The following is a 20,527-nucleotide window of genomic DNA, read 5'->3' on the forward strand; positions in this document are numbered from 1 at the left end:
CGACGATTGCCTCGATGGACGACGCCCAGGTCCCCAGGAGGGCGAGCCCAAAGAGTGCCATGGTTTCGGAGGGGTGGGTCCTCTTCCCCAAGCAGCCCCCGACGTGCGGAACTAAGACTAGGAACGGGGGTTTTTGGGTGTTGATCCCCGTTGCCATGTTGTTGTGGGAGTGGTCGACGAGACTTGGCGGCTGGGTCTATGGGCCGATGGTGAAAGCGGTCGGGACTTGGCTCTCTCTGTCGACTGCGCTGTGCCTGCGGAGATGGGTCGACGGGCACGACCGGCCGAGAGAGAGGCCCCCTCTCTGATCGTGATACAAGCCCTGTTCATGGCTGCTCTGACATGCGGCTGTTGTACCAGCCCAGGCTTCCGGGTCCGGGAGTGTGGGATTCCATCCCGTGAGAGACGATAGTTCCGGGCATCTCTGGCAATTCCGAGATATTCTGGCCTACTACCAACCACCATGAACGGGTTTCAAGGTGAGGTCGAGGTGAACCGGCCTCGCCATGCCCTGCCCTGCCTTGCCCTGGCCTTGGGCCGGCCGGCCATGTGTTCTGAAACTCAAAATGTCAGCAGCGGCGACGACGGGGAGTCGGATGCACGCGTCCTGTAGACGAGCACGGCATATTCGTCGAGCTGGACCTGCCTGAGCGAACGACAATCATTACGCGATGTCGGTTGGTCGCGGGCCAATCGACTGTCTGACGAGGTCGAGGCATCGGCCAAGGAGCAGCCTCATCTGCCCTACCACAGCGTCAACCTGCAGCAAGCCACCACGCGTTGTCCTTTGCCGAAGCCTGTTTTTGTTTCTCCCTCGCTGCCCCGGGATCTACGGCGTCAGGGCGGCTCATCTCGCACGGCCGAGAGCGCGAGAACAAAGCGAGGGGCCGGGGGGTTAGGAAGAAGAAGACTGATTGCTGTGCAGGAGACCTTGCTTGATGTGATGCGTGGGTGTGTCGAGAAGATCCGCCTCTCTCACCAGATCGGCGAGGCTAAACGTGCGCGCACCCCAAGCCAAGAAGCGAACCGTCTGTCTCAACCAAGCGGCTCTAGCGCATCGGTTCCGTGGGCTTAGCGCATCATGGCAGAGCGGAGGGGGCCAGGGCCAATGCTGTGACGCTCTGCGGCTAAGATACCGACCAAGATGGTTGCTTCGGATGCGCCCTGACGATGATGGTGTGTAGGAGGAGGGCGTTGAATACGAGAGAATGGTGCCCTGGACGGTACTAGCGCTGGTGTAGCTCTCAACATCGGAGGATTGAGTTTTAGAGCAAACGGGTTGAGATGGGGCCTGAGGAACCAAAACGCCACCATCAAATAAGGTAGGTACGAGGGGCATGGTAGGTATCGTGAAGCGAAGCGCCTCAGTGTAAGTGAGGGAGTAAGAAACCACCCTGTTGCCTCGCCATCATCTCACCATTCATGTAACTCGAATATACGATATTCGGCATTCTGCAGTCAGTCAGCGTCTGGAGGAAACAAAGCTCAGCCGTCCCCTCAAGCCATAATCCAACCTCGACGGGGCCAAGCCGCTCTCACTGTTGGTACATACAGGAAAATACCTGCTCCGTTCAGCCCGCATGTATTTCTTGGGTTGCACGACGCCATGTACGCTTACGGGATGGAGGGTGAGGTGCAGAAAAAGGCAGAAGGGGAAAAAACTCGTCCTGCAAGGGTAAAAAAGGCTTCCATGAGGATGAGACCGACATGACATCAGACGGGCTAGAGAGTTGATCTGAGGGTCAGGGATAACAAGAGAAAGTCCGCAACTCGGGATGGGTAAGCAATTTCATCGAGAAATGATTCACAATACGAAACAGCCTCTTTTTCGGTTCCCCAGCAACAATCCTAAAAGGGCTCCCATGACATGAAAGACAAGAACCATCAAGATAATCAACTTCGTATCGTAAACAGGTGGTGTGGTTGCTTCTGTAGGCACTGTCGCTCAGCGCCAGCCACATCCACACCTCTTTCCTTCACATGAGGATCCATCCCAGCCACACCTACACCTCGCAACATCACGAGCGAGTCACAGCTTTCTCACTCAAAGGACCGGGGGGTCAATTCATGGATGCAGGGCTTGAGCAGATGCGATGCAATTCGAAAAAGGATAATCCCGATGGATGCCCACCCCCAATCGAATCGAAGCAGTCAGAACCTGCACCGTCGTTTCCGTCCTATCCGAGAGCCAAGAGGGAAGCAAAGGACGCTTGCCATCATCAGGCATGATGGAGCTGAGCTGAGCTTTACTTTGCTTTGCTCTGCTTCGCTTCCATCGCCTCCAACGATAAAGCACGCAAGCACGGCCAACACGTGTGGGTGTGCAACTTGGCGGAGAGGATACAGCTAACGCAGCGAGAGCTCCCTCCTCGGCGCATGGCGTCGCCGCTTCGATTGGCTGGCCTCGAGCTGCACTGCGTGTCCGCCCTTTTCTTTGCGAACCTGAGCCAGGCACAGCCAGTACCTTACAGCGGGAGCAGGGCACAGACAGCCAGCTACAGCTACAGCACAGCTGCTTGGACAGCTCAGAGTGTGGAGGACGGGAACCTCAACTGACATCCACCGGAGTCGGGTGAGCTGGCTGATGTTGAAGCTGCCGCTTGCAGCCATCACAACACGGCACAACGCACAAAGCAATACACTATAAACTAACTGCCAGAGGGATTGACTTCTCCTCTCCCGCCCCAGCGACATGCAGCAGTGTTGCAAGTCAGTCCAATGCCGGCCTGTCCATATCATGACTCCTCCTGCGGCCACCGAGGCTCCACCAATCATGGCAATCCCGGTCAACCTCCTTGCTCTCACTTTCAGACGACATCAGCCGCGATGTACGATGTACCTACTGACCCTGGATTCAAGCTTATTCTCCGCTAGCCTCAACGTCATGACTCTTGGTCTTCTCTCCCCTTCAACCCCCTCTTTTCTCGTATCGCCATCTCCATTCTCTACTGTACGAAAAAGGCGAGCCCGATTCCCATACCTCCATGACCGGCCAAGCTTTACCTCCCACCCAATTCCATTGCCGAGACCAGCAGGAACAAGGCATCTTCTCAAACCTGCAGCCCTCTCTCGACCTGCATTCCCTCGTGAGACCTAGAACCCAGTCTTTGCAGCTCTGCCCAGATCAGCGTCGGCAACTTCCCTTCCCAGAAACAGAGCCCAGATCCTGACCAACGCAGAGCCCGCGTGACAAGACGGCCCCTCCTCCGGAAGCAGGAAGACCAAGAAGAAGAGCATCAGGCATCTTGATCCGCCGGGGAGCAAGCAGACAAATGGAGCCCTAATGCACGTTTCTCTGCATTGCAACCAACCCGACAGAGGCAGCAGTCATCTTTTCAAGCTCGCAAACCGAAAAAAAGTCAATCGCGGCGAAGAGAAAAGTGGCATGCTTTTCCACGGCATGAGTTTACTGCCAGGCCTTCCCCTCATGCCACGGCGTGGACAACTCGTGATTCCTGCATATCCAGTCTGACAGGCAGGAATACAACGTCTTGCCGTTGGAAGAATCGGAATCAACGCCCGTTCAACCTGCATCTCCACGCTGCTGCATCTATCCCCCGCGTTGGACCGTCTCTTGATCGACCTCTTTCTCTTCTTCGCAGTTGTCATTTGCCAAGGGCCATCCTTGATGCCTGTTGGCACGGGATATGCCATGATGTGACAAAAATCCACAGTTAACCGTCAAAACCCTGCCTATTGGGAAGAGGTGCTCCGGGTCGTCATATTTCCTCCATGTCTCCGGAAGCAAAAAGGCAATTGGGTTTAGGTTTGGTCTCGACCGGATAGAATTGTTCTCGGTGCCCATCCTCGGAATTATCCATCAACTCTACTTTTAATGCCATGTCTGGAGTTGACATTGTAACCCAAGCCCAGCTTGGAAGGGTTCTAATATGCGGCTGAAGAGGATGTGTCGTGTGAGGAGGCAAATTTTGCTCATTGTGTAAGTCAGGTAGATGTCTCACACCGGCAGTTGAGATACTGCATCCTCAGCGTAATGTACATCCCCGAGCTTACACCACGGCCCGTATGTACGTTGCCCAAATTTCGAGACACTGACCTCATTCAAGAGCAAGCCGGCATCCTACAAGGATTGTCAAACTAGAAAACCCTCTGTTGTCTAGGTTAACTGGCAACACACCAGCCATGGCCACCATCAACTGGTCAGAGCGATCAGCACAATTTACATAGAAATGCCCATTTCGAAATATCGTGGCGGTGATACCCGGTAGTAGGCTGACTATTTCTTCGAAAAATGAAGTATCCCACGGGATATCTTCTTTTGTCATTGATCATTTTACTATTTCTTGTTCCAAAGTGGTCATCATGCTACCCTGGAAATACGTTGTTAACTTGCGGTTTTCTTCTCCTTTCCAACCAGAACTGCTAACTCGCATAAAAATTTTCTCTCGCTCAACTCCTATGCCTTGAGGATCCGTGTGAGCTCCTTGACGACAGCCTCACCGACCTCCTTGGTGTTGGCGTTACCACCTAGGTCCTTGGTTCGGAGGCCACCATCCAGGGCAGCACGCACAGCCTCCTCGACAGCCTTGGCCTCTTCGGGGAGGTTGAGAGAGTATCGGAGAAGCATAGCCACGGATAGGAGCGTACCGATGGGGTTGACAATGCCCTTGCCCGAGATATCAGGGGCAGAACCTGTAAAGCAGAGTCAGCAAACAAGTATTGTAACAGTGGAGAATGACACGTACCGTGGATGGGCTCGTAGATACCGTTGCACTTGCCCTTGCCATCAGGAATACCGCTCAAGCTGGCACTGGGCAGAAGACCAATGCTATCGGGAATGACGCTGGCCTCGTCTCTGATAATGTCACCAAACAGGTTGCTCGTCACAACAACACCGTTGAGACCGGTAGGGTTCTTGACCATGATCATGGCCGCGCTGTCAATGAGCTGGTGCTCGACCTTGAGGTCGGGGAACTCCTTCTCAAACGTCTCGGTCATGACCTTGCGCCAGAGTCGGCTCGTGGCCAGCACGTTAGCCTTGTCCAGAGACCACACCTTCTTGTCGCCACGGCCGCGGGCCAGGAAACCAGCCAGACGGGCAACGCGCTCCACCTCGGCGCTGGAGTAAGGCTCAGTGTCCCAGGCAGAGCCAGAGCCATCGTCTTGCGCTCTCCAAAGTAGATACCGCCAGTGAGCTCGCGCACAATGACAAAGTTGGTGCCGCGGCACACCTCGGCCTTGAGGGGTGAAGAGTCGACGAGCGAGTCCGAGGCGAGGAAGCAGGGTCGCAGGTTACCGTAGGTGCCCATCTCCTTGCGGAGCTTGAGGAGGCCCTACTCGGGGCGGACGGCGCCGGTGCCCCATTCCGGGCCGCCGATGGAGCCGAGGAGGACGGCGTCGGCGGCGGCGAGGGTCTCGTCTGTGAGGGGGCTGCCGGTGGAATCGATGGAGCACTGTTAGAGAAAAATAGGCAGGTCAGCAAAGGTCAGCTGTAGAAGGGTGCAGCTGCACGTAGCTAGTCATGCAACACTTACACCACCCATGAGATGCTCCTAGAGGTTGAACTTGCCAACGCTGGGCTTGTTCTCCTCGATAGTCTTCAGGATCTGCTCAAGCCGTTAGCAATTCCTCATCCCAATGACTGCACATGGTGTTTCCCATACCCGGATACCCTCAGCGATAACCTGTCCATGATTATTAGCACATGAGCGCCAAAAGCTCTAACCAGCAGTTGACGCACCTCGGGACCGCAGTGGTCGCCAGCCAGCACGACAATGTTGTGTTCAGCCATTGTTTCCTCACTCGTACGTCTTGGAACCTTTGAATTGATAGAAATAGAGTCGAAATAGACAAGGGAGAGAGTGGTAGGTTGGCTTTTGGGAATGTGTTTTCCGAGTTCCAGCCGATGCTGCCCCGCCCCTCGACGACATTCTTCCCCCACCATGCCGAGATTCGAGCTGCTTGAGCTCCGGCGGCCGGCTCGTCGCTCAGTGGCCGGCTCGGCCCTCGACGGCAGAGTAGAACCCAAGTGGGCGGCAACGGTATTGGCCAACGAGGGGCCAGACAAAGGTCATTTTGGGCACTTGGCTCGAGGAGGAGGCTGTCTTGAGCTCTTCATCTATGCCTTGCAGGGCTGTTGTGTCTGCACAAGCAAACACAAGCGTTCTTTTATCAACTCCTCCAGCATCTGATGCATGGCATTCTCCCATCCATCACAGCCTCATGCACTCAAGACCCCTTCTCGTCGCTGCAGCACATGAGGCTTTAGCCCTCATTTACTGTGACACCCATGTACGTCATCCTCACAAGACCATAGCTCACCGACCTTGCCTATGTCAAAGGCAAGAGAATCACGGCACATCGCCCAAGCTAGCATGACCAGAGTCTCATAAAAACCAGATGCATGTGTATTCAAATCAGACCCACCCCGAGGACTCCTCCCATTGTCTACTCCCTCAGAAATGCTCATCAACCCAATCCTTATCGAAACGCCCTGAATGATTTGTTTGCCAGCGGTGACGGCACGGCCCCGACACCCAGCATGCTTCCTCGCCCCGTGTCTCGCAGTCGCCCTCCACGCATGTTTGGGGTGTTTGCGCAAAATGCGCAGATGTAAACCCTCGGTCGTGTCCGCGAATTCATATTGATACACTTGCCGTGCAGCCACATCTCACAGGACTCGCTGGTTGCAAGGTCAGCCCAAACTCTACTCTGTCTCTGTCTCGGCCCGCCACCAAGCTGGCTGGAAGCCACTCACCACTGAATCATAAAGCCGTCTCCCCCGTCAGCCCCCTTTCTGCTACAGACACACCGGATATCCTGTCTGTCTGTCATGAGGCTGGAGTCGGTGAGGGTCGACGGCGAGATGGTATCGCCCCGGAAGGGGCCCAAGTTGTTGGTTTGTAAGTACCGGTGCTGTCCCGCTCCGCCCATCTGATTTGACCGCTTCTTGCGGTCCTCCATGACCTTGCGCAGCTCGCTCGTGGCATCTCCGACCTTGTCGCGGCGCTCATGCATGAAAGTCTCAGTTTCGCTCTCTCCATCGTGTTGCGACCCTCCCATGCCATCGTGAGCACCGATACTACTGGTGCTCCTATCGCTGACACTGCGTCTGGAGGAGTGGAAGATGGAGCCAACAGGCTTCAGGGGGTCCGGCAGAGCAAACGAGGCGTTGAATGAACTTGTCCTGCTAGGGATGATAATGGGCTCGTCGTCAGAAGATGAGTCTTCGTCATCGGAGAATCCCAATTCGCCTGTTCGACTCCTGTCTCGGGACGTCCTTCGGTGGCTGAAGCTTCCATCCCAGTCACATTCATTGTGTACGACGGTTGTTTCAGCACGGGCTCTGCCTCTCGAGTCGATCGTGAACCGGACAGAAGTTCGAGTTCGCGGTGGCTGCAGTGGCGCCTCGGGTATAGAGGCCAGGCTCGATAGACGATGCTGACTCTTCATGGGAGACAGCCTTCCGGTTGGCCGTGCTATGGGTCGTCCATTGTCACTGTTCGATCCATTGCTGGCCTGTGAAACTGGTCGAACCGCGGGTGCCAGCTTGGGCAGGACTGGTCGGTTCTGGGTCTGAGGTTGATTTCTCTTCCCTCGGTTCTCGCTGACGCTTCGACCCATCCCTGGGCGGGAGTTAGACTTGACGGGAGAAGGAGCAAGTGCACGATCGGGAGCCTTGGTGGCTCTGAGTTCCTTCACACTGGCTGATCGTCGAAGATCCTCTCCCAGAGGTGTTCTCGACCTCGACTGGAAGATGGTAGCTTCAGCCGAGCCAGCTTGTGTCACAGGGATAAGAGCAGCGCTATCCAACATGGGGTTCTGCGTAGACCCAAAGAGCAGCCCAGGATTCACTCCATTCGCTTGTTGTGACATTCCAAAGGGATCGTCTATAGGTGCGGACAGGGCTGCAGACATGGCAGCACTTGCCGCCGTCGTTGCTGCCGTTGACCCGAGTGGTTTCGGGGCGATAGTGCGGTCACGTCGAGCTGACTGAATGGGCTCTGGGTTCGAAGCGAAAGATGCAGCTGGATCCTGGAATAGCGGTATGTCGTTATTCCAGTCAAAAGATCCTGTATGGCGGTGTCCCTGAACGGGGGTTGTCTGGAAGACATTAGACGGAGAAGCACTAAAGTCAAAGTCCATGCCCATTGAAGGGTCCCAGAAGCCGGCGGTGCCAGGCGTTGGCATGGGATATCCAAACATGTCACCAGAGGCGGCCATCAAAGCGGCAATATCATGTTGCTGCTGAGAGGCGCCGGTGAAGTCAGGCTGACCGAAGCTCTGATCATTTTGCATCGTGAGCTTGTCAGTGAGCTTCCGCTCTCCCCTACGTCCAGTGGGCGGAGGTGTCGCCGTCTGCGTAGGCTCTGCACCGCTGAGGTCGGCCTTTCTGGCTTTCTTGGATGACTTTGGCTGCTTGGACGGATCAGGGCTGGGCAAGGGAGTCGAATCGGCTATATATTCTTGAGGAACGGTTACTGAGTTCGGCGATGAGGCCAGGCGGCGGGATGGATCGACCGGCGGCAGTGGCAGATTGGGATTAGAAGAGAAGTGATTCACATGGGTTGCAATCTCGGCAGCAAATGTCTCGGCGGACAGCAGCCTCTTGTGGCGGCTGGCGGGCGTGGCGGGACTAAGGTCGACGAAGGGAACCTGGTTTCCCCGAAGGTTCCCTGGGGTCTTGTTGAAGACAGAGTAGTCCTCGGCGAAGCGCGGCGTCCAGCCCCCGGCGTCGGTAACGGAACCTTGCCCGGGCTTTGGGGTCTCGAAGATGGGACTAGGGAAGACGGCGGATGTAGGAGTTTGTTGAGAAGTCGGTGGACGAGGGTTCGAATCAGTAAAGCTGTAGGACAGGAAAACTGTCAGTGGTTGTGCAACAACGTGCATGGCCGAGACGGAAAGATGGCATGGTGCAGTTGAGGCAAGATTTGGAATTGAGCTTGCCTGATAGCCAGTTGATCCCCGCTCATAGCAGCTTTAATTGCTTGTCATAAAGACCAAACCAGAGGCAGGCCGTGGGAAGTATCAAATTCGAGGTTGGTGGCGTGCACGGTCAGCCTCGGGCCGTTGGAGAACACCTCAGCAACGGCGGTAACACATGCAAAGAACCGGAAAATTAAACTTTGGAGAAACGGTGCAGGTAAGAGAGCGAATGCAGCAGGTCTGTAGCAGGGCGGTTTCGAGATGGGTTCTGAAGATTTCGAGCTCGGCGTGGGCAGGGCAGGACAGCTTGTAACAGGGTCAAGTCTATTCGGATGTCGAAGGTCGGTGCACGTGGGTCATTATAGAAGGTCGTAAACGATCATGGCAGGACGGAAAGAAGGCATTAAAGTCTAAGACTGTTTGTTTTGAACAAAGAGTGTTGTTAGCCTTTGTTTGCAGCGAGAGGAGAAATCAAGACAGTGGTCCAAACAAAGGGAGGAATGAAGTCGGCATACGGACCATAAGCCCCGATAAAAAAAGAGGAGGGGCAGGAAGGGAAGGGAAAGGAAAGGGAGACAACAGAGACTGGACTAGGCCGGAGGGATAGAGGCCCCGCTAAATGACGCTGAGGATAGAGATGAATGAGAGGGGGAAAGCCATAGAGTTTGGGTTTGAGACTTGGCTGAGGCCCTGTCTCGTTGCCAATCGATGTTGTGGTGATGATGGGAGAGATGGATGTTGATGTTGATGGCTGATACAGACAGAGACGATTAGGGGAGAAGGGGCAGGGACCAGATGCCTACCTCGGGCGTAAGATTGGATTATTTCATCGATGCTTTCCTGATTCCTTCTCCTCAACAGCTTGGCTTCTCCTCTTGCTTTCGGTCGTGATGCCGTGGCCGCGGGGTCGGTCGTGGGATTAGTTTAGGCAGAAGAGGGTCGAAGTTCGAGGTCGAGGTCGAGGTCGGTCCGCTCGTCGTAGGTAGGTCGGTAAATTTTATGGACAGGATGGATGGATGATGAGGTCCAATGCACGGGATGGATTGGATGGACGGATGCAGTGGGTACGGACCCAACCTTGCTGTTTACAGCAACTGTTTGCAGGGCTTGGAGCCGAGCTGAAAGTTGATCTCGCAAAGAGCCAAAAGAAGAATAGGAGAATAGAGACTCGACAAAGGACAAGGAGCAAACAATCCAGCCAAGCAAGCAAGCAAGCAACAGAGAGAATGGATGGAATCTTGAAGCCTCCGCGGTGCATCAGGTAAACCAAAGCTCACGCGATGGCGCCCCGGGCTGGGCTTTTTCCACTGGCGGTTGTTGGGCAACCAAGAGGCGGTCCGGGGCATGTCTCCAGGGGCCTGCAGGGGGCTAGCTTCAGTGGCGAGCGCAGCTAGAGTGCGCTGCGGGCTCTCACCAGCCAACCACTGGAATCGGTCTAAGCTGGAAGAGGCACCAGCCGAGGAGGGCCAGGGACGGATGAATGCACGGGAGGAGCTGACGGCATGACAACAAGACTTGTAATGATAACCGTGGATTTTCCTGCTGGTGATAAGTTGGTCTGAATACAAACACGTTGGGCTGTCAATAAGAGTCGCCCGGGGAGCTGACCGAAAGCAAAAAAGTACAATCACAACACCAAGGTGCCAATGGATGGCTGCCGCTATGACTTCTCCCGTCACACATGCAGATACGACGGCCGACTCCTCCCGAGCTGATTTCCAATGAAAAAAATTGTTGATCAAGTCCTAGACGACGACAGGCAACAACCATGACAGTAAAAAGGTCTTGTTCCCATGTCTATCTGCAGCTGCTATCACCCGAGCTGCATCTCTCACCTCCAACCACCCCCCTGCATCTTTTGCTGTCGGCTGCCGACAGCCAACCAATAGATCACCAAAACCACAGTCAGCTCACCACTTTCTTGATCGACTATCGGGTGCTGTCCGTTGTCAGGCAGGTCATAGACCAAAAAAAGAACCCAGCCTCGTTCCTTTTAGGCAGTGATCCTTTTTAACCAAAGGGAAACAGCTTGGCTTGTTGACACTGTTTCAGACGGGTCCATGATACTGATACTTTTCCACCACTAGACGTTGCTCGAGGAACCTAGCACGTCACATACCTAGCTGTGTCATGATAGGGGCAACGCACCCCTGCCAAACGCATAGTGTCCAGTTGCACTCGTCATCGAGGCGTTGTATTGTCTGAGCTGTGTCTGACAACCACTGGCAACCACCTCAGGGGTCAAAGTACTATCTATCTTTTCGAGTCAGTTGACCCAACGTTGTCACTCACAATATGTGAAACTATGGCCGCTTTGAGCTTGAGCTCTTAGCAACTATCGTGGTTTTGTCTAGAAACCCGATTTGAATAGTTTATTGTCTCAACATAGCCAAGTTCCATGTCAATAGAAATCAAACTGCCAAGCAACCAGATAACTACGGATACAGCACATCCGAGACTTCCACCACATACTATGCGGTTTCAATTGACAGACATAAGCCTTGCATATTCCTCCTCCACAATGGCGCTCTCCAACTCGGACGTTTTCCGCCGCTGCGTCTTGACATCAGCATGTGTCCAAGATCTGCCGCGGAGGTTTCCACCTCAAGGCTTCAACGGGGACGGAACGGACGGGTTTGAACTTGCGAATAGCGACACACGCACGCATGGCGTCCTCACCCACCAAACTCACAACAACCGCTACTATCGAATGCAACTCGGCTCGCTTAAACTGTTGCAAGACATACACACGATCTTCAGCTCTTCATCCCATAATACACACTGCTAACCCCCCTCTTTCACGTGCCGCACGATTCCAGCCGGACGGTACAGGTTGAAGCACCATGCGACGGCGGAGCGTGTCGTGATTGGCCGCCCTCAACGGACGGGATGGTTGGTCTTTCTGGGAATAGGACTCGACCGGGGTTTTAAGTGCTTGCATTCCACGCATTGGATGGAGGGAGGGGGATCTTTCTTTCAAATGCTCGTTTATCTCTCTTTCAACTTTCCCACCAACCACGTTGGGAGGCTCGAGACAATGCTTTTGTCCGTTGGTTTTTTGAGTTTTATCGTAAGCCGAGTTATCCTGATGAGGCGTGATAAGGGGCACCACGCTACCATATCGCATAAAAACATCATCACTCAAGTCCATTGAGAAGCTATGTTGAGAGATATGAGCAGTCGGTTCCTCATCACCACTTTAAGTTGTCGTCAACCCTTCATCCATGGGCCGTTTCGGCTACCCATCAAACAACTGCCGACCACCGCATCCTATCACTCCCTCCCGTCCTCATGCGCACCATCCATCTCAGCCCTCGATCTCCCGCGCGCAATCCCATTAAACCCCCTGGCAGTCAAGTTTATGCACCAGGCCCAACCTGTCGGAACGACAAGAAACCACCAAACGGCGCGTCAAAAGGTAAACGTTTGGACCCTCCCCAACTGCCTGCCCTTTCCGTCCGGGCCGCGACAAAGTATTCCCCGCTCCCGGCAGCCCACCTCCGTTCCCGGCCGGCACCTTCGGGCTGGCCTCCGCGCCGCATGAATCTTGGGAGATTAAAGAAAACACCAACTTGTTTCTCTCCGCCCACACCCCCCTTTAACAAAGATCCAGATCTCTTCTCTTCTGTCTTCCCTCCCGGAAGTGTTTCCTCTTTGCGCCCCTTGTTAGGCGACCTTGCTAGACGCGGCCTCCATCGCTCTTCCAAAAAGTTCCAGGGAACGTTTGCAAGGCCCATGTTGACAGTCCGCTATAGCCCTACCGGGACAAGGAAGCCTTGTTGGTAAGCGGGATGCGTTGTCAACTCTAGTTCAGCCTCGCTCTTTTTTTTCGAGTTTAGTTCCCCCATCGTCTGATCGCGATCCCGGCAACCGTTTCAAAGGTGCTCAAGCGAAGCTATGTCCCATCAAGCTTCGCTTCTGCTTCACCTCAGCGCGGCCCACCCAGCGTCCGGTTACAAACACCGAGTCCACGGATTCAGGTCCCGTCCTCAGGTACCGTAACAGTCTAATCATACGACCCAAGCTTTTCCTCCCTCCCTCCCTCCCTCCCTTGGTCGGGTACCTGCGTCAAAGAAGCTTTTCCCCGGGACCAAGGTCGCGTCGCCGATCCGACAGCCCTGGGCCTGGGCCTGAGCCTGGCCAGCCGGGACGCAACGTGTGATCACACACACTGGGCGCTAATCACGGGCTCGCTCTCTATGAGGACTTATACAACGGACTGCTAAGAGGTGACACGTCCTGCCTTGTTTCAAGAGTTTTATTGTCGGTTGCCGAATCGAGTCGTCCGGACCCCCGTATCCAAATCACGACTTCCCATAAACGGCAACTCAGAGTCTTTCTTGCAATTTGACAACCTCAACACCATCACCAACAGAGTGATAGATGCCGTTCGCAGGCATCGGTCAACTCCTCTCAGGTGAGATCCTAGTAGGCGACAATCAAAACAAACATCTCCAACGTCACCCTACCGCATAGATTGGCCGTCGATCCTGCTCTATCCCTGTCCTTAACAGCGCTATAAGACAAAAACCCAGGCACCGCGACGACTCGACTCCAGACTCGCTTGCAGAGAACCGCCGAGCATCGTGCCAGCACCCCCTCGCCTCTGTAGCAGGCCCCAGCTCTATGGTACCACTTCCCCATCTCCAAAGATACATTGCATTGTTGCAACGGGGGAGGGGGCGAGGCAAGCCTTGTGTTTTAATTGATGTGACATCGCGTCCAGCCCCGTCGAAACAAGACGCACGCGACGATCTCATTCACAACGTGTTTCATGCCTCCTCAATCCTCTTGTCTCCCGAGTCAAGTCTCAGTCAAGTCAAGTGTTGGAACCAACGTGTAAAGCGCAAACGAAAACGACAGTGATATTCTGGGTGACCGTAACCATTTCTATCTAAGTTGTTGTTGTTGTTGTTGAAGCATGAATTGTATCCGACTGGCCAGCAGCATCGTCCATCTTGCTCGTTTCAATCATCATTCGCCCCTCGCAACAAGAGGGTGCTCCCAATTCCTGTACCAACCATTCTATCTAGTGCAAAGGAGTAGAGAAAAAAAAAAGAACAAACTCCTGGGTATCCCTCAACAAGGTGAGCAGATGTAAAACTATGTAGTAAAGAAAAACCTGATCTTGATGAATCCCTCACAAAAGTTCCATTGGCACATTCTCTTATGCACCTTTTCCCAATAACCAACCTGTGGCCCAGCTTCTAGACCGTAAACAACTTGGACTCCAAAGCTGGGCCCTTTTCTTTCTCTCAGTTCCCTTCCAAAGTTTCCAGAAGTAAAAAGCATAAACAAGAAGGAATCAAAAAAAGACAAACAGAAGACTAAAGCGCATTAGGGGTTGATCAACTGTCACCCCCTTCAGCTCCGACTGGTGGTATCAAGTAGTCATCCCCGGTTTTTTATCTTCATAACATAGTAACGAGTGTCGGGCCATCCGCGGCCATGCATATGCTGTCGTGAGATGGCAAAATCAAAAAAGAGTAGAAGCGTTTGAAGCATGTAATAAAAAATGAAAAAGGTCGTGGCGAGTTAAATCATGTTCGGAAAGGGTTCGGTCATGACGAGGACATTTCCAGACATTTGTTCGAGGGTGTATGGCTCCTGAGCGGGAACAATCGAGGCCACTTGGGCCTGTGGTTGAGGATGAGAAGTGATTTGCGACATAGTAGCGGGTGTGGGCGTAGTGGCAACATCCATCGAGGAGGTTGGCATCTGGGGCGTCATGGGTCGTTGAGCTTCAGTCTTGGCCTTGGCCATGGTCGACATGGCCAGGGCTCTCGCGTTGCTGCTCTCGCGGCGACGCTTGGGCGTGTCTTTAACCTTGAGGTGAGTGTGGCACTTTATCATGTTAGCCAAGGTTGTTGCTGGGGCCGAGGATGTGATGCTTGTTTGCTTGCTTACCTTGTACGCGTGCCTGAACCAAGTCGTTCCCTTCTTCTTGCTGCTCACCAGCGCGATCCACTCGTTGCAGCTCCCACACAAACCCTCCCAAACATCAGGGTTGCCGTCCATGCGTCTCTTTTGCTGGGGTTCCTGGAACGAGCTTCCGGTTGCCGCACTGATGCCGTGAGAAAATGACTTGTCATACCAAAAGGCCGAGTTCTTCAGGACAAGCCACCTTCCGGGCTTGCAGATACCACACCAACCCTCGCGCTTGTTGCCATGGCCTCGCACCCATCTTGGGGTGTAAAGGTCGCCCTCAAATCGCAGCTCCTGTTCGCGGGGAATCAAGTCGGGATCCGAAGGGTTCATGTCCTCGGGAGGAGGAGGGATCTGCTCCTCCTGAAGAGCGGCATACAAATCGGGTGGGTCGGACAGGTCGGCGTAGTGGCTGTTCAGGGAGGTGGGATCTCCGTTGCTCTGAAGCATCCTGAAAAGACCGTGAGACAGAAGAGGCGGAGGGGCTGCGAAGTGGTTCACATCCGTCTGCCAAGGCTGCGACGAGATCTGGGAGGGGAGCTGGGTCGGAAGAAGCATGCTGTTCCTCTGGAACACGGGTGTGCTGGGAACCACGAATGGGGCTTGCTGCATCGCTTGAAGGTTGCCGTAGTTGAGGGGTAGAGGAGCAGCGCCAACAGCTGGGGACGAGTGACCAGAGCACATATGCTGGTGCGTGTTGAACACGTCCGAGCACGGGTGATAGACGTACGGGGTAGGCTTTCGGCTTGATGCTGTTCCGTATGTGCCAGTAGACCATCGCTTGAGTCTTGGGCCTTCAACGCTGTAGGGAGCAGATCGCACGCCAGGTCGGGGAGACGGAGATGCGCCACGGCCGCGGCTCTGAGTGCGCACCAGCTCGGTCCTCGTCTGAGGGGCGATGCGAGGTGAAGCCACAGGTGAGAGCTGAGTGGAAGACATCAATGAGTTGCGGTTAGAAGTAGGAGGGTAGTCGGAGCTGAATGAAGGGGCCTCGGAGAGGGCAGTTGAGAAGTCGTCGTAGGAGGGGATGTCCGATAGGGCACCGGAAGTCGACATGGAGAACGAAGAGCCAGACATGCGACGGTTGTTGGTATCATCTGTAGCCATAAGGTCTTCGTCCATCACGGTGCCTTGGTACTTGAGGTCAAGAACAGGGATAGCCTCGTCAGTGGTGAAAGAGCTCATTCCCATGTTCATATCATGGTCGATGCCCTGCAGGTCAAAGTGGTCTTCACTCGGCTTCTCCATCCACGTGGCTGTGTCGACGTCAGCAGTGTATCGCGGTTGGGCTCTTATAGACTCACAGCTTTCCATAGTGGTAGGAGGGAAGAGTTCTTGATGCATTGACATAGGGCGAGACATGGTCTCACTTGGGGTCTGCTGAAACGAAACGGAGGATGAATCCCAGGACGGCACCGAAGAGTAATCTTCAGCACCGCAAAAGGAAAATCCTTGGTAGATTGGCATAGGTCGAGATTTGGTTTGAGTTGTGGGTGTCGACCACATGTCGTCCGAGCCCAGCACGGACTCGGTTTCGGTGAACTCATTCGAATTCATGTTGACTGTAGGTGTTGACCTCGACGGATATTGAAGCCGGCCGTTGAGGCAGAAAAAGTAGAACAATGAAAGGCAAGTAGATGTATATATGTTTTGGCTGTGGTCATAATCTGTAAGTATGGGCGTGAAGGAGTGACCCGAAGGAAAGACAAGAGTGCTATGGCCTACAGTCAGGGTGTGACAAGACAAGAGTCGGGAACTCAAGAAACAAGTCAAGGGAGCGCGCCGTTAAACTATTATGCAGAACGGATCTAGCAAGGACCGGGCGCTTGTCAGCATGATTCCGCGATGATGGGCAGCCAGGTGAACTGGCTAGGGCGAGGTCGAGGTCCACATCATATCTGGATCTTCGGGAGTGCCGCGGGACATCTTTGGCTTACCTGGTCAACTAAGGCCGCAATGGCCAACTCGGAAGTGGGAGTAATTTCCGGGCTGCCAACATGCGTTGTAAATGAATGCGTTGTAAGGAACGAGTAGATTCGGCCAGGGTATATCGGCAGCTGCTATCACGAGAGGGTTCCCAAGGGCTTGGTTGGCGATGGCGGGGAGGTGGATGCTGAGGTTGACTGAGAGAAACGCGTGTATTCGAATTCTTTTTTCAAAATGAGAGCGAAGCAGTTGGTGTGGACAAGCTCATAGGCCGGATCTCGGTTAGAAGGAATGGACAGGCTCTAGGCGTGGGTGGCGGTGGGCAGGCTGGGCTGGGTGTATATATTATACGCTTGCGTGGTATGTGTGAGTGAGTTGCGTTGCTGTATGTCAACGGGTAAAGGAATGACTGGAGACTGGAAAAACGAGTAGAGCTGATGAGCGGGTGATGTCGCGCAGAAAAGCAGGTGCAAGAAGAAGCAGATTGGAGGGCGGAGCCGGAACCTGGAGGTATAAAAGAAGACGTGTATGAAGGACAAGAGGCATTATCCATGGGGAGAGACAGGCTCCGCAGGTCAGGGACGGGCACCAGGGGAGAGGTTTGGGAAGACGGGAGGGGCTGGGCCGAATAGGTCGAACACAGACCGATCTGTGAACTGGTACAAGTGAGAAGCGTAGAGAGGAGGGGGGAGTCCGGTGCAAAGCAGAGTCGCAGCGATGCTAGGATAGAATGGGCCCCGGTTGCGAGTATGTTCGTCAATAAGATGGACGTGGACAAGGAAGTTGAGAAGCCGGTGGAGCTAGCGAACAGGGGTAGGGACAAGGTGTCGAGGGACCCCGGACTAGGGATAATAAGGTCACAGCTTTCAGGCGACAAGGCTGGAGGGAGCCCGTGTGGATCAAGAGATTGAGAAGAAACGGCCTTGCCGAGCTTAGAGGGAGCAAGAGGGACGCTGATGGCTCACCATGGGGGACGATAACCATCATGAGAGGGAACCCAAAGTGAACAGGCCATGAGATTGGAGTAGGGACTTATTGAGATCCCAGACGGACTCCGAGACATACCAAGGGCGGCGCAGGCGTCAAGTGTATCGCCAAGGGGCTCGATCGGACCAGTGGACCGCCCAGTCGGGCTGCACAGCAGCAGCTCGACGGAGGTGGCTTGTCTCATCCGGCGCTGAAGAAACAGAGTCGACGGGGGAGGTGGTGTGGGCGGGCGGGCGAGTGAGTCGACGACGACCGAACATGAGCGTGTCGACTCAAACTGGGCCACGTTAGGTCCGTCTGGGGTTGACAAAACTTCCGACGACAGCGGAGCCGGAGATGGAGCCACACCACCTCAAACTCTCGACACCCTCAGCCGGAACACTGCGACTCGACGCCTCGCCTCATCGGCTCGGCGAGACACACCCCTCTGAGGGTCGGCCGGCACGCCCCCTGTGACCCCGAGAGAAGGACTGTGCGCTCTGGATTGCCCAGGGTGCAAGAGATGTGTGCTATTTTTCACAACAGTCGAAACCGCTAAGCCTCGGGGGTAGAGGTAGATGCGCCGTAATTGCTCAATGGTTCCGGTCGCCAAGGGCAAGTCAGGAACCGAGCCGCTGGGGATCGTTGAGCACCCGGGCCAGGAGCTGCTTCGGGATCGCCTCGAGACAGAGCGCAGACCACGAGTGCCTCCCGGTGCGACCATGTACATGGCAATATAGCACACACATCAAAGACTTGATCCTCAGATCCCCCGCATGAGGGGCTGCTCAGGTACTTTGTGCCCTGATCGTGCGGCGACGGAGCTTGCGGGAGGGGAGAGCCTTGATGGCTATTTTGGGATTGGCAGACAGCGCCTGCGCGCCCACAGGCGAGACGGCAAGTACTCATGTCGATGTTTGAGCTTTCGCATGATGGGTCATCGAAAGACCCTCTTCTCTCTCTCGGCTTGCGTGTTGAGAGCAAAAGAGGCGGGAGCGGCCGATGCGACTTCAAGTTGGAACCTGACCGACAGATGCTGGTGGGAGACAGCTGTGACTGTTGAGCAGAAGAGGACGAATCGGATTCCCACCTCAGCTATAGCAAACCGCCTGTCGCTGATATATGCTCAGAGATTGCAGCCACGAGTCCAGATCGCCACATCTGAAGCGCTGTACGAGTCCGAGTCGTCCAGACATGGTGATGGAGGGTATAGACGATGAGGCGGTATAGCAGAATTCTGCCCATCTGTGAGCTGGCCGTCCTGTCGCTGTAGCTGCGCCATCGCTGTAGCTGTCGCGTCGCCTCCGCCTCGTCCAGATTGGGCTGCCAGCCTTGCGAAAGTGCGCTGGAAAGAGGTTGCGATGGAAGCAAAGCAAGCTGGACAAGCGTGTTTGAAGTTGGCCTGGAGCTGGTCGTGGGACGCCTTCTGATTTGCAGCAAGTGGGGCTCCCAGGGCAGGGGTCCAGGGTGTGGCACGGGAGCGTGCGGTGCCACTGTATCTTCTCTAACCCGCTTCGGCCTAGAAATTGTCTTTTGCAGACTCCTATTGGTCGAAGCTCCCTGGATCCGGGGCATAATCAGGGGCTCGTGCAGGGACGTTGCCGGGGGCCGGCTGTCTCAGATCTGTCGCAGGACCAGGGTCTCTTCCAGCATATCCACTGATATGGATCCACTGCTTGAGGGCTGCCATCCATGGATGTTCGCTGATTTCCGCTCTACGTCCACTAGAAGCTCGCTGGAAACTGCTGCCAGTGCCCGAAAAGAGGCGGTAGCCACCAGATGCTCGATTCTGCGATGAACACGTCAGAACTGTGTGGCTTGCCCTACTGGCGGTGGACGGTGAAAGTGTGGATCAGCTATAGTAGGCAGCTTCCATTCCGTCCCGTCTAAACCTCTTCTAACAACAGCCGAATTATTTCCTCCCGCTTTCCAGTGCCAACCTTACCTGACCTCGCTAGCTAACCTGAAGCTTAGGCTTACCTTAGGTACCAAGACCAAGGTGTGATTATCTAGAGATAATCTCTCCCTTCCTGCTCGGTCAAATCTCATTCTCGAAACCTGAACATCGAACGGCGCCATCCTTCCATGGCTCCTTGGGCGCGGCTCCGTCGTTTTTCATCCAGGCAGGGCAGCCAACCGCATCCAGCGTCGTAACTCAACTTCCAGATGATTTCCATCTCACAGCAACTGCCGGATCCTCGGCGGCCAGCGCATTAGCCCATTCGATACTGTTACATCGCGTTTGCAATTGTTTCCTTTTGCTCATCATCCAACCAGTACTTTCTCTCATCTCTTCTCCATACGGATTACTCTCATTCGTGGCAGTGCCTCGTTCGCCCATTCGTTGTTACCGCAACTCTTGTCGGGCTCCCTTTCGCCTCCCAATGTCGTGCGCAACGCGTCATCTCGATGCCAGCGCGTCGTGGAGACCTTCTCTCATCTTCTCCCACCATCTTCCCCTCCCTTCCCTCGAGGGCGTTGAGCTGAGCCCAGCCCGACGCCGCTCGCAGAGCCCCGAGAGCTCGGTAGACCATCAGCGCCATGACTATCATGCATGACCACCGATCCTAGCCATGTTCAATGCTTAAAGAGCTGAGAGCTTGAGTGTTCCCCCCACGATGACCATGATGTGTGCCCCTTGCGGCCGCCAACCTCAGGACGCCGAGAGATGGTACTCGCCTACTTCCCTTTCGAGACAAGCTGCGCCTCGTATCAAATCCGGGACATCCAGGAGTTGTGAGTGACGGGATGGAGGGGAGGGAGGGGACACCCAATTGCCCAGGATAATCTGTCGCGCACTGACAGCGACAGCGCCCTGGCTGCT

General features: G+C 54.8%; 3 protein-coding genes across 3 annotated transcripts; all 3 read right to left on the reverse strand.

Annotated features, from left to right (window-relative positions):
* Positions 1-4,417: 4,417 nt before the first annotated feature.
* NCS57_00635700 (3-isopropylmalate dehydrogenase) lies at positions 4,418-5,752 on the reverse strand (the record flags this gene model as incomplete). The annotated part of the gene is made up of 6 exons (XM_053056246.1): positions 4,418-4,653; positions 4,707-5,080; positions 5,299-5,414; positions 5,535-5,567; positions 5,625-5,645; positions 5,702-5,752. 6 exons carry the CDS (start codon positions 5,750-5,752, stop codon positions 4,418-4,420), a joined length of 831 nt encoding a protein of 276 aa, XP_052915201.1.
* Positions 5,753-6,441: 689 nt separating this feature from the next.
* On the reverse strand, positions 6,442-8,850 carry NCS57_00635800 (PHD-type domain-containing protein; the record flags this gene model as incomplete). The annotated part of the gene is made up of 2 exons (XM_053056247.1): positions 6,442-6,643; positions 6,719-8,850. The coding sequence occupies 2 exons, from the start codon at positions 8,848-8,850 to the stop codon at positions 6,442-6,444; spliced, it is 2,334 nt and encodes a 777-aa protein (XP_052915202.1).
* A 5,571-nt stretch (positions 8,851-14,421) lies between these two features.
* Positions 14,422-16,368, reverse strand: NCS57_00635900 (DUF4451 domain-containing protein; the record flags this gene model as incomplete). Its single annotated transcript, XM_053056248.1, has 3 exons — positions 14,422-14,730; positions 14,794-16,067; positions 16,116-16,368. 3 exons carry the CDS (start codon positions 16,366-16,368, stop codon positions 14,422-14,424), a joined length of 1,836 nt encoding a protein of 611 aa, XP_052915203.1.
* Between the last annotated feature and the right edge of the window lie 4,159 nt (positions 16,369-20,527).

This window comes from Fusarium keratoplasticum, chromosome 4 (assembly GCF_025433545.1).
Source record: "Fusarium keratoplasticum isolate Fu6.1 chromosome 4, whole genome shotgun sequence".
In the NCBI taxonomy this organism is placed as follows: domain Eukaryota; kingdom Fungi; phylum Ascomycota; class Sordariomycetes; order Hypocreales; family Nectriaceae; genus Fusarium; species Fusarium keratoplasticum.